The 14,584-nt window shown below is 40.0% G+C and overlaps 1 protein-coding gene across 2 annotated transcripts in view; it reads left to right on the top strand.

Annotated features, from left to right (window-relative positions):
* LOC102175560 (alpha-2-macroglobulin) overlaps positions 1-1,597 on the top strand; it is a 71,092-nt gene extending 69,495 nt beyond the window's left edge. For both annotated transcript variants that reach the window (XM_018048527.1, XM_005680884.3), the window contains exons 34-36: positions 447-549; positions 1,017-1,058; positions 1,399-1,597. In XM_018048527.1, the coding sequence (XP_017904016.1) occupies positions 447-549; positions 1,017-1,058; positions 1,399-1,415 (162 nt within the window). In that variant the 3' untranslated portion in view covers positions 1,416-1,597. The remainder of the gene's footprint in view (positions 1-446; positions 550-1,016; positions 1,059-1,398) is intronic.

Here is a 14,584-nt window from a genome sequence, read left to right as displayed (position 1 = left end):
CGCAAAGAGCCAGACATGACTGAGCAACTTAGCATGCATACATTAGCCAATTAACAATGTTGTGTCAGTTTCAGGTGAAAAGCGAAAGGACTCAGCCATATATATACACGTATTTTGAGATAATAAGTATTTCTTCATGATAGAGAAGTGAAAGTATTGAATTCTGATACTTAAAAATAAACATAGGTATTCAAACAATAAAAAGCATACATCATTCACCCCTATTAACAGAGCCATGAACTCACATTAATGGGAGTGTATGAATAGTTTTAGTTATTTAAGAAACAGTTTGGGGAAGTTTTCATCTACTTTGAGAGCTTTTAACCCAATTTAAGGGCTCTGTTAGTTGACAAAAAGTTTTTCCCCCAAATAGGTGAATACTTAAACTCACTCAAAGAGAGATGGAAGCTCCCTGGAGGGTCATTTACTTCCTTTTTGCTTTATAGGTGACAAATGAGACCCTGACCTTGACCTTCACAGTTCTGCAAGACATCCCAATAAGAGATCTGAAACCAGCCATAGTGAAAGTCTATGACTATTATGAGACAGGTGAGTGAGAAAAACGTTCACACAGAAATTAAATTCTTGATCACAGAGATTTATATTTGAAAGATGTGTTGGGCCAGTTCATTAAACTAACTGCTCTCATCAGTTCGTGTGTCTCCACCAAGTCTGATTCTCCTGTCTTTGTCTTCTACACAAACATTGTAGAAATTACCTACTGTATAAATGTACTATTCCCAATACAAAGCACCTGTAGGATATCTAGTTCTCTTTTCTTCAGACAAAATCAACTTAGGACAATATGAAATTTAAATAAGTATGATATCTAAACTGCTGCCCTTCAAGAGTAACATAAAGTATTTGAAGACACAAGGCAGTGAGAACACATCAAATGAATGATGCTGGTGTTTCTGATACAATTCTTCCCACAATAAAGATTCTTTCACTAACCTGTATCCCATCGATGTTTGCTTTCCTTCTCACTTTGCTTGACTGTTTTTGTTTTTATTCAGATGAGTTTGCAGTTGCTGAGTACAGTGCTCCTTGCAGCAAAGGTAAGCAAAACTCCTTCCAGATGGAGTGAGAACCACTTTGTCTCCCCTCAAATCTCCTCCATAAAATTCTTGCTAAATATTTTTCATGGATATCATGCTGCTCAAGGTGCAACTTATTGTAAAAAATATATATATATACCTTTATTGAAAAGGGGCCCCTGATAGTCAAATCTCAGATAGTTCATAGAACTGCAAGTTGAATCATTTTAAGTAATGAATCTCATTTCCACTATACTAACTGGATTTCCTCTGGCAATATGCTACCCAGACCTCGGAAGGAATTTTCACTGCTCCAGAAACCTATGTCCATCTGAACTTTCTATCCTTTCCACTATCACAGATACTGGAAATGCTTAAAGACCATGTCAATGAAAACTACTTTCCTGGAGTCCCTGTTCCACAGACTCAGATCTCCATGGAAGAAGACAGTTTTTAACATCTCTGAAGGCTTGTTGAATAAACTTTCTTTTTTTTTTTTTTTCTGGTCAGTCTCTATCACTGTTTCCTCATTTACTCAATAAATGTTTATTAAAATTCCATGTGATTCCCAATAGACTCCTGAGATAAAAATTCATAGAAAGGGGTATCTGTGCTGGCTCAGTGGTAAAGAATCCACCTGCCAATGCTGGAGACAATGATTTGATCCCTGGTCAGGAAAGATACCACATCTTGAGGAGCAGCTAAGCCCATGTGCAACAGCTACTGAGTCTGTGCTCTAGCGCTCAGGAGCTGCAACTACTGAGCCCCTGTGCTGCAACTACTGAAGTCTGCACACACTAGAGCCCATGCTCTGCAACAAGAGAAGCCACTGCAATGAGAAGCCCACACACTGCAAGTAGAGAGTTGCCCCCACTCACCACAACTAGAGAAAGCCTTTGTGCAGCAATACAGACCCAGCACAGCCAAAAATAAATAAATAAAATTACTGTTTAAAAAGTCAAGAGTTAAGGGATTTCAAAAATGAGAAACATTGCAGAGATGGTAGTCTGAGTAGGCTTCATTTAAAGGTTGCAGGGAAAAGAAGAAAGTATTGTATAATATACTAGGAGCATTTAAAGTGTGTTTGGTTACGGCAGTACTCTAAGAAAAAGCCAGAGTGGATTCATGAGAGAACAAAAGGCTGCCTGGAGAAAGAAAACTTTCCATTAAAGGGAAGTAATAAAATAGAAAGTTGACTGTCCAACATAGGGAGGCAGCATAATTAATTGGGACTTGATTTGAATTGGAAGTTATGTGTCCTGAGAACCAAATCTTCCATTGACCAATACATGTGATCAGTTAGTTAACCTTGGGTATCAGATTCAGTGAAGGATGACAGATTGAAAATACTGAAGGGTTGATTCAAAGAGAAGTGAGTTTTCCTAGAGGAAAGAATACATAGGAGTCAAAGCCTAAATAAGAGTGTTACATTGAAACATCCTTTTTTTTGGAACTTTAAGCCAGAACCAAAGGATGAATATAAACTCAAGGAGATACTCATATGCATTAAATCATCCATCATATGGATGGAGGAGTAGAAGCTTCCAGAGTTTGAAGAGAAGATCCCTGGAAAGTCCTAGGAGTCCTAGTCTTCATTTGGTTGAGTCTGACAGAGCCTGGATGCTATAAACTAAAAACTGTGAAGGTCTTTGAAGTTCAAGCACCCTTAGCTCTGTCTCCAGGCTAGGCAAAATAAAAGCTAAAAGCTATCACCCTGGAACTTCCCTGGCTATCCAGTGGTTAACACTTTGCCTTCCAATGCAGTGCGGGGGCGGGGGGGGGGGGGGGGGGTGGGGGGGCGGGTCCGATGCCCGGTCAGGGAGCTAAGATCATATGTGCCTCTTAGCCAAAAAATATAAAACAGAAGCAATATTATAATGAATTCAATAAAGACTTTAAAAATGGTCCACATCAAAAAAATCTTTAAGAAAGAAAGTTAATCGCCTTTGTGCTAGATTCTACTCTAAGCACTTCATAGGTATTAATATATCAACCCTATGAAACAGGTATTATTATAACAACTGAGGATTCCCTGGTGGCTCAGACAGTAAACAAATCTACCTGCAATGCAGGAGACTAGGGTTGGGAAGATCTCCTGGAGGAGGAAATGGCAGCTCACTCAAGTATTCTTGCCTAGAGAATCCCAAGGACAGAGGAGCCTGGCGAGCTACAGTCCACGAGGTCACAAAGAGTTGGGGACACAACTGAGTGACTAACACTTCCACTTGCAAAACAAGTGAGGACACTGAGGCACAGAGAGGTGTAATTTCCCCAATTTATTCAGGGAGTAAATGGCTAAACCAGAATTCAATATCAAGAAGTCTGGCTTCCAAGTCTACACTCATAACCTCAAACCATTCTGCCTCTCCAACCCACACCAGACAACAAGGCCAAGGAAAAAACATTTCAGAGCTGAATACATGTTATAATTAGATCAATCTAAGGCATGAAATATAAAAGAAATTAGGGGTATTACTGCTGCTGCTGCTAAGTCACTTCAGTCATGCCCGACTCTGTGCAACCCCATAGACGGCAGCCCACCAGGCTCCTCTGTCCCTGGGTTTCTCCAGGCAAGAATACTGGAGTGGGTTGCCATTTCCTTCTCCAATGCATGTATGCATGCTAAGTCACTTCAGTCATGTCTGATTCTGTGCGACCCTATGGACAGCAGCGCACAAGGCTCCTCTGTCCACGGGATTCTCTAGGCAAGAATACTGGAGTGGGTTGCCATTTCCTTCTCCTAAGAGTATGACTAAAGGAAATAAACTAACAGGATTATAATAAATTCTATCAGTTAGTCTAGTCCTTTTTTCTTTGTTCTTATGGAAGTCATGACTGCAAAAGTACCTGAAGGGTATGCTTGTTGCAGATCAATCACTGTATCTCCTTGGACCAAGAAAACTCACTCAAGAAATATTTATTCATTCATTCCAGTATGTCAGGCACTATATTCCATGCTATGATGCAAAACTGAATACATTGGGATTCTTTCCTTAGAGAAATTACACTGAAGAATAAAAGAAACAGTTTCATATTTGGCTTATTGTAATACTACATGATAAATATTGCAAACTATTACTAGGATGGACTCCAGATACAATGACCTTCTCAAGTTTTGACATACCACATTCAAATTCTGATATTCTGGTAATTACCAGTCACTCTGTATGAATTCTTTTATAATTCACTTCACTTTTCATTGTAAGAGGATTTTGGACATTATTTTCATAACCAGAGAGACCTGGACACTCTTGAGTCATGAATTTTTGCATTGTGTTCTTTATCCTGAAGAAAATATCTAATTATAATTGAAAATAGATCTGCCACCAGCCTACTGGTTGGGAATCATGGGATTAAAATTCAGCAGACTTTTAAAGAATGATATATCTTGACAACATCAAATTTCATGAACTATTTATTCTTTCTGTAAAAGTATGTGGAGAAATGACTGTAAATGAGATAGAGAGGTCAGAGGTTGGTTGTGTGGTTATGGCAGGAATTCAAAGAGAAAGAAATAGAATACTTGATCTACCTCGGAAGAATAAATGTCTTTTATATTCAGGTAAACTCTACTGATAAATCAAAAGTTAATACTGGGAGGTGAGGGTATAACAGTTTACTGTATGAAAGAGGTCACAAGAATTCAGAATATATTAGGAAACATCTAAACAATGGTAACATATGTGGCTGGAAACAGAATGAGAAAGCACTCTCCATATCAATACAGAAATATCTCCAGGATTATACTGTTATGAGAAAACAATAGAGCAAAGGACAGGGTACATAATACAGGCCCTTAAATAATAAGGGGAGGGGAAGGAAATAACGTGTCCTTTTTTTGCACTTACATAAACTAAGACTAGAATGATGTCCACCAGAAAGAAAAAAAAAAGCTACTAAAAATGTATTTGCCTGGGACTTGCCCAATGGTCCAGTGGTTAAGAATCCACCTTCCAATGTAGGGGAAATGAGTTCGATCCCTAGTCAGAGAACTAGGATCCCACGTGCCACCAGGCAACTAAGCCTGAGCGCCTATAGCGCTGAGTGACTTCAATTCACTTCACTTCACTTCACTTCAAGCTGTGTGTTAGTCCCTCAACCGTGTCCGACTCTTTGCGACCCCATGAACTGTAGCCTGCGAGGTTTCTCTGTCCATGGAATTCTCCAGGCAAAAATAGTGCAGTGGATTGCCATTCCCTTCTCCAGAGGATCTTCCAGCCCAAGGATAAAACCTTGGCTTCCTGAATCACAGCAGATTCTTTACCGTTTGAGTTACAGGGAAGTCCTTGAATTCAGTACCTGTCCTTCTGCACAAGAAAAAAGAAAACTTACTCTATGAAGTACAATTAAAGACATCTTACTTCATAATCCTCATTTGGTCTTAAATACTCCACATATCTGGTTTTGTGAAAATTATTTTCCTGCTCTTGTTTCTGTTTATCCTCCACTTATTTGATTTCTCCTCTTCCTTTCCACAAATGTTTATCTATTTCTCCTCAAGTTTTGTCTACTTAAGAAGACAAGAGACAAGCTTTTGAGAATTGAATAGCACATATTCACCGTGATCTATTAAATAGTCTTACAACAAAAACTAACACTTGGAACCTCCCTGGTGGTCCAGTGCTTAAGACAATGAGCTCCGAATGCAGGGCACCCAGGTTCAAACCCTGATCAGGGAACTAGATCCCACGTGCCACAACTAAGACTCAGCACAAATAAATAAATAATTAATTTTAAAAAAGAAAAAAACTAACAGCTTTATTCCAGTTGGTTCCAATTATGTTAATACATTATTTGTGGTAGTAGTTTATTAGTTTCTAGTTACTTGATTTTTAAAAGTTTAGTGTGCATCAGAATCACCTAGAAGACTTGCTAAAATATGTCAAAGCACTTGAATAGGTATTTCTCTAAAGATATATAAATGACATATAAGTACCTGAAAGAACAACAAACTGGAAATTTCTTAAAGAGATGGGACTACCAAGACCGCCTTACCTGCCTCCTGAGAAATCTGTATGCAGGTCAAGAAGCAGCAGTTAGAACTGGACATGGAACAACAGACTAGTTCCAAATAGGGAAAGGAGCACCTCAAGACTGCATATTGTCACTCTGTTTATTTAACTTACATGTGGTGTATATCATGTGAAGTGCCGGGCTGGATGAAGCACAAGCTGGAATTAAAATTTCCAGGAGAAATATCAATAACCTCAGATACGCAGATGACACCACCCTTATGGCGAAAAAGGAAGAACTAAAGAGCCTCTTGATGAAAGTGAAAGAGATGAATGAAAAAATTGGCTTAAAACTCAACATGAAGAAAACTTAGATCATAGTATCTGGTCCTATCACTTCATGGCAAGTAGATGGAGAAACAAAGCAAACAAAGAGACTATGTTTGGGCTCCAAAATCACTGCAGGTGGTGACTGCAGCCATGAAATTCAAAGATGCTTGCTCCTTGGAAGAAAAGCTATGACAAATCTAGACAGCGTATTAAAAAGCAGAGACATGACTTTGCTGACAAAGGTCCATCTAGTCAAAGCTACGGTTTTTCCAGTAGTTATGTATGGATGTGAAAGTTGGATTATAAAGAAAGCTAAGTGCCAAAGAATGGATGCTTTTGAATTGTGGTGTTGGAGAAGACTCTTGAGAGTCCCTTGGACTGCAAGGAGATCCAACCAGTCCATCCTAAAGGAAATCAGTCCTGAATATTCACTGGAAGGACTGATGCTGAAGCTGAAACTCCAGTACTTTGGCCACCTGATGCAAAGAACTGACTCATTGGAAAAGACCTTGATGCTGGGAAAGATTTTAAAGGCAGGAGGAAAAGGGGACGACAGAAGATGAGATGCTTGGATGGCATCACCAATTCAATGGACATGAGTTTGAGCAAGCTCCGGGAGTTGGTGATGGACAGGGAAGCCTGGTGTGTTGCAGTCCATGGGATCTCAAAAAGTCAGACATGACTGAGTGACTGAACTAACTGACTGACCTGAAAGAACCCTGATACTATTACTGATTAGAGAAACATAAATTGAGACCATAATAAGATACCACTTTATATCTATAAAAATGGCTATAATTGTTTTAAAAATTAACAAGTGTTGTCAAGGATGTAGAGAAATTATAGCCTTTGTATAGCTGCCAGGAATGTCAAGTGGTGCAGCTTCTGTGAAAAAGTGTGCTGGAGCCTCAAAAAGTTAAACATAAAATTACTATATGATTCGACAGTTCCACTTCTAAGGATATACCTCCAAAGAATTGGAAAAGAAAACTCAATCAGACACTTGTATGCCATTGTTCACAGCACCATTAGTCACAATAAGTTAGTAATCAAAAATCCATCAACAGATGATGAAGGGATATATAAAAGGTGGTATGTACCTACAGTGGAAAATTATTTGGTCATTAAAAAGGGATACAGTTCTGACATTTCTACAACTGGATGAAACTTGAAAACATTATGCTAAGTGAAATAAGCCACAAACAAAAGGACGAATATTGTACGATTCCACTTATATGAAATATCTAGAAGAGAAGACGTCTTAGAAGCAGAAAATAGACTAGAGGATACCAGGGACAGGGGATAGGTGGAAGACTGGGGAGCTATTACCTAATGGATACAAAGTATCTCTTAAGAATGGCTAAAAGGTATTGGAGATAAAATAGTGGTAATGATTATACAACATTGCATATATACTTAAAGCCACTGAATTATGCATTTAAATAATGGTTGAAATGATAATTTTTATACTTTATATACTTCACTATAGTAAAAACAAAAAAAAAAATCCAATGTTAGGCATATCAGAGTGAAAATTCAGAAAACGAAGACAAAGAACATATATTAGAATGAACAGATTACTCAAAAACAGTAATTGAAGCCAAAAGATAACAAAATATCTCAAAACATTGAGAGAACATATCTTCAAATCTAAAAATATACACCTAGATAACTTACAAACAAGGGTCAAAAAATTTTATGTAAACAAAAGGCAGACTGGGAGAGGATACTTTTAATTGAAATAAACACTTAAGTATTGGTCTCTAACAGAGAACAGACTTGTGGTTGCCAAGGGAGATGGTTTGGGAGAGGGACGGAGCTGGAGTTCGGGGTTAGCAGATGTAGCTATTACATACATAGAATAGATAGACAACAAGGTCCTACTGTATAGCACAAGGAACTATATCCAATCTATTGGGATAATCTATAATGAAGAAGAACATGTGTGTGTGTGTGTGTGTGTGTGTGTGTGTGCGTGCGTGCCTGCTTAGTCGCTTCAGTCATGTCCCACTCTTTGCAACCCTAAAGACTGTAGCCCGTCAGGCTCCTCTGTCCATGGGTTTCACCAGGCAAGAATACTGGAGTGGGTTGCCATGCCTTTTTTCAGATAGATAGATAGATAGATAGATAGATAGATACACACATATATAAATTATATATAACTGAATCACTTTGTACAGCAGAAATTAACACAGCATTGTAAATCAACTGTACTTCAATTTTAAAAATATTAGTGTCTAGAATGTATCTTTTAAGGGTATAAATCATCATGAATAAGACAAATCAATAGAAAAATGAACAAAAGACATGAAACAATTAAAGGATATATAAGTAAGGAAAGTCACTCAGTCATGTCCGACTCTTTGTGACCCCATGGACTGCAGCCCACCAGGCTCCTCAGTCCATGGGATTCTCCAGGCAAGAATACTGGAGTGGGTTGCCATTTCCTTCTCCAGGGGATCTTCCCAACCCAGGGATCAAACCCGGGTCTCCCACATTGGAGGTAGACGCTTTAACCTCTGAGCCACCAGGGAAGCCCTATATTTATATATCCTAAAGGATATATAAGTGGTTGGTAAACACAGGAGTTACTTAGCCTGTTTACTAATCAGAAACACACAAATTAAAACAACATTATTTAGCCCACATCCAAGTCGGGCATGACTGAGTGACTTCACTTTCAATTTTCACTTTCCTACATTGGAGAAGGAAATGGCAACCCACTCCAGTGTTCTTGCCTGGAGAATCCCAGGGACAGGAGAGCCTGGTGGGCTGCCATCTATGGGGTTACACAGAGTCGGACACAACTGAAGTGACTTATCAGCAGCAGCAGCAGTAAGGTAAGAGAAACCCAAGTAAGATGGTAGGTGTTGCAAGGGGGCATCAGAGGGCAGACACACTGAAACCATAATCACAAAAAACTAGGCAATCTAATAACACTACGACCACAGCCTTGTCTAACTCAGTGAAACTAAGCCATGCCCTGTGGGGCCATCCAAGATGGGCGGGTCATGGTGCAGAGGTCTGACAGAATATGGTCCACTGGAGAAGGGAATGGCAAACCACTTCAGTTTTCTTGCCTTGAGAACCCCAGAACAGCATGAAAAGGCAAAATGATAGGATACTGAAAAAGGAATTCCCCAGGTCAGTAGGTGCCCAATGTGCTACTGGAGATCAGTGGAGAAATAACTCCAGAAAGAATGAAGGGATGGAGCCAAAGTAAAAACAATACCCAGCTGTGGATGTGACTGGTGATAGAAGCAAGGTCTCATGCTGTAAAGAACTATATTGCATAGGAACCTAGAATGTCAGGTCCATGAATCAAGGCAAATTGGAAGGGGTCAAACAGGAGATGGCAAGAGTGAACGTCGACATTCTAGGAATCAGCAAACTAAAATGGACTGGAATGGGTGAATTTAACTCAGATGACCATTATATCTACTACCTTGGGCAGGAATCCCTTAGAAGAAATGGAGTAGCCATCATGGTCAACAAAAGAGTCCGAAATGCAGTACTTGTATGCAATCTCAAAAACGACAGAATGACCTCTGTTCGTTTCCAAGGCAAACCATTCAGTATCACAATAATCCAAGTCTATGCCCCAACCAGTAATGCTGAAGAAGCTGAAGTTGAACGGTTCTATGAAGACCTACAAGACCTTTTAGAACTAACACCCAAAAAAGATGTCCTTTTCATTATAAGGGACTGAAATGCAAAAGTAGGAAGTCAAGAAACACCTGGAGTAATAGGCAAATTTGTCCTTGGAATACAGAATGAAGCAGGGCAAAGGCTAATAGAGTTTTACCAAGAGAATACACTGGTCTTAGCAAACACCCTCTTCCAACAACACAAGAGAAGACTCTACACATGGACATCACCAGACGGTCAACACCAAAATCATATTGATTATATTCTTTGCAGCCAAAAATGGAGAAACCTTATGCAGTTCAGAAAAGATAAGACCAGGAGCTAACTTTGGCTCAGATCATGAGCTCATTATTGCCAAATTCAGACTCAAATTGAAGAAAGTAGGGAAAACCACTACACCATTCAGGTATGACCTAAGTCAGATCCCTTATGATTATATAGTAGAAGTGAGAAAAAGATTTAAAGACCTAGATCTGATAGATAGAGTCCCTGATGAACTATGGATGGAGATTCGTGACACTGTACAGGAGACAGGGATCAAGACCATATCCAAGAAAAAGAAATGCAAAAAAGCAAAATGGCTGTCTGGGGAGGCCTTACAAATAGCTGTGAAAAGAAGAGAAGCAAAAAGCAAAGAAGAAAAGGAAAGATATAAGCACCTGAATGCAGAGTTCCAAGAATAGTAAGTTCAGTTCAGTTCAGTTCAGTCCAGTCACTCAGTAGTGTCCGACTCTTTGCGACCCCATGAATTGCAGCAAGCCAGGCCTCCCTGTGCATCACCATCTCCCGGAGTTCACTCTGACTCACGTCCATCGAGTCCGTGATGCCATCAAGCCATCTCATCCTGGATCATCCCCTTCTCCTCCTGCCTCCAATCCCTCCCAGCATCAGGGTCTTTCCAATGAGTCAACTCTTCTCATGAGGTGGCCGAAGTACTGGAGTTTCAGCTTTAGCATCATTCCTTCCAAAGAAATCCCAGGGCTGATCTCCTTCAGAATGGACTGGTTGCATCTCCTTGCAGTCCAAGGGACTCTCGAGAGTCTTCTCCAACAAAACAGTTCAAAAGCATCAATTCTTCTGCACTCAGCCTTCTTCACAGTGCAACTCTCAATCCATACATGACCACAGGAAAAACCATAGCCTTGACTAGACGGACCTTAGTCGGCAAAGTAATGTCTCTGCTTTTGAATCTGCTATCTAGGTTGGTCATAACTTTTCTTCAAAGGAGCAAGCATCTTTTAATTTCATGGCTTCAGTCACAATCTGCAGTGATTCTGCAGCCCAAAAAAATAAAGTCTGACACTGTTTCCACTATTTCCCCATCTATTTTCCATGAAGTGATAGGACCGGAAGCCATGATCTTCGTTTTCTGAATGTTGAGCTTTAGGCCAACTTTTTCACTCTCCTCTTTCACTTGCATCATGAGGCTTTTTAGCTCCTCTTCACTTTCTGCCATAAGGGTGGTGTCATCTGCATATCTGAGGTTATTGATATTTCTCCCAGCAATCTTGATTCCAGCTTGTGTTTCTTCCAGTCCAGCATTTCTCATGATGTACTCTGAATAGAAGTTAAATAAGCAGGGTGACAATATACAGCCTTGGTGTACTCCTTTTCCTATTTGGAACCAGTCTGTTGTCCCATGTCCAGTTCTAACTGTTGCTTCCTAACCTGCATACAGATTTCTTAAGAAGCAGGTCAGATGGTCTGGTATTCCCACCTCTTTCAGAATTTTCCACAGTTTATTGTGATCCACACAGTCAAAGGCTTTGGCATAGTCAATAAAGCAGAAATAGATGTTTTTCTGGAACTCTCTTGCTTTTTTGATGATCCAGCAGATGTTGGCAAATGATCTCTGGTTCCTCTGTCTTTTCTAAAACCAGCTTGAAAGTCAGGGAGTTCATGATTCCCGTATTGCTGAAGCATGGCTTGGAGAATTTTGAGCATTACTTTACTAGCATGTGAGATCAGTGCAATTGTGCAGTAGTTGGAGCATTCTTTGGCATTGCCTTTCTTTGGGATTAGAATGAAAACTGACCTTTTCCAGTCCTGTGGCCACTGCTGAGATTTCCAAATTTGCTGGCATACTGAGTGCAACACTTTCACAGCATCATCTTTCAAGATTTGAAACAGCTCAACTGGAATTCCATCACCTCCACTAGCTTTGTTCATAGTGATGCTTTCTAAGGCCCACTTGACTTCACATTCCAAGATGTCTGGTTCTAAATTAGTGATCACATCATCATGACAATCTGGGTTGTGAAGATCTTTTTTGTACAGTTCTTCCGTGTATTCTTGCCACCTTTTCCTAATATCTTCTGCTTCTGTTACGTCCATAAAATTTCTGTCCTTTATCAAGCCCATCTTTGCATGAAATATTCCCTTGGTGTCTCTAATTTTCTTGAAGAGATCTCTAGTCTTTCCCAATCTGTTGTTTTCCTCTATTTCTTTGCATTGATCGCTGAAGAAGGCTTTCTTATCTCTTCTTGCTATTCTTTGGAAGTCTGCATTTAGATGCCTGTATCTTTCCTTTTCTCCTTTGCTTTTCGCCTCTCTTCTCTTCACAGCTATCCCCAGACAGCCATTTTCCTTTTTTGCATTTCTTTTCCATGGGGATGATCTTGATCCCTGTCTCCTGCACAATGTCACAAACCTTATTCCATAGTTCATCAGGCACTCTATCTATCAGATTTAGGCACTTAAATCTATTTCTCACTTCCACTGTATAATCATAAGGGATTTGATTTAGGTCATACCTGAATGGTCTAGCGATTTTCCCTACTTTCTTCAATTTAAGTCTGAATTTGGTTATAAGGAGTTCATGATCTGAGCCACAGTCAGCTCCCAGTCTTGTTTTTTGTTGACTCTATAGAGCTTCTCTATCTTTGGCTGCATAGAATATAATCACTCTGATTTCAGTGTTGACCATCTAAGAAAGCCTTCCTCAGCCATCAGTGCAAAGAAATAGAGGAAAACAACAGAATGGGAAAGACTAGAGATCTCCTCAAGAAAGTTAGAGATACCAATGGAACATTTCATGCAAAGATGGGCTCCATAAGGACAGAAATGATATGGACCTGACAGAACCAGAAGATATTAAGAAGAGGTGGCAAAAATACACAGAAGAACTGTACAAAAAAGATCTTCACGACCCAGATAATCACGATGGTGTGATCACTCGCCTAGAGCCAGACATCCTGGAATGTGAAGTCAAGTGGGCCTTAGAAAGAATCACTACGAACAAAGCTAGTGGAGGTGATGGAATTCCAGTTGAGCTGTTTCAAATCTTGAAAGATGATGCTGTGAAAGTGTTGCACTCAATATGCCAGCAAATTTGGAAAACTCAACAGTGGCCACAGGACTGGAAAAGGTCAGTTTTCATTCCAATCCCAAAGAAAAGCAATGCCAAAGAATGCTCAAACTACTGCACAATGGCACTCATCTCACACACTAGTTAAGTAATTCTCAAAATTCTCCAAGTCAGGCTTCAGCAATACATGAACTGTGAACTTCCAGATGTTCAAGCTGGTTTTAGAAAAGGCAAAGGAACCAGAGATCAAATTGCCAACATCTGCTGGATCATCGAAAAAACAAGAGAGTTCCAGAAAAACATCGATTTCTGCTTTATTGACTATGCCAAAGCCTTTGACTGTGTGGATCACAATAAACTGCAGAAAATTCTGAAAGTGATGGGAATACCAGACCACCTGACCTGCCACTTGAGAAACCTATATGCAGGTCAGGAAGCAACAGTTAGAACTGGACATGGAACAACAGACTGGTTCCAAATAGGAAAAGGAGTACATCAAGGCTGTATATTGTCACCCTGCTTATTTAACTTCTATGTAGAGTACATCATGAGGAGTGCTGGGCTGGAAGAAGCACAAGCTGGAATCAAGATTGCTGGGAGAAATATCAATAACCTCAGATATGCAGATGACACCACTCTTAGGGCAGAAAGTGAAGAGGAACTAAAAAGCCTCTTGATGAAAGTGAAAGAGAAGAGTGAAAATGTTGGCTTAAAGCTCAACATTCAGAAAACGAAGGTCATGGCATCTTGTCCCATCATTTCATGGGAAATAGATGGGGAAACGGTGGAAACAGTCAGACTTTATTTTGGGGGGCTCCAAATCACTGCAGATGGTGACTGCAGCCATGAAATTAAAGGATGCTTACTCCTTAGAAGAAAAGTTATGACCAACCTAGATAGCATATTCAAAAGCAGAGACATTACTTTGCCAGCAAAGGTCCATCTAGTCCAGGCTATGGTTTTTCCTGTGGTCATGTATGGATTGAGAGTTGGACTGTGAAGAAAGCTGAGTGCAGAAGAATTGATGCTTTTGAACTGTGGTGTTGGAGAAGACTCTTGAGAGTCGCTTGGACATAAGGAGATGCAACCAGCCCATTCTGAAGGAGATCAGCCCTGGGATTTCTTTGGAAGGAATGATGCTAAAGCTGAAACTCCAGTACTTCGGCCACCTCATGAGAAGGATTGACTCATTGGAAAGACCCTGATGCTAGGAGGGATTAGAGGCAGGAGGAGAGGGGGATGACAGAGGATGAGATGGCTGGATGGCATCACTGACTCTGTGGGCATGAGTTTGAGTGAACTCTGTGAGT

The sequence above is a fragment of the Capra hircus genome, chromosome 5, assembly GCF_001704415.2.
Source record: "Capra hircus breed San Clemente chromosome 5, ASM170441v1, whole genome shotgun sequence".
In the NCBI taxonomy this organism is placed as follows: Eukaryota; Metazoa; Chordata; class Mammalia; order Artiodactyla; family Bovidae; genus Capra; species Capra hircus.
The sequence above is the reverse complement of the archived record's forward strand: the minus strand, read 5'-3'. Positions and strand labels throughout refer to the sequence as shown.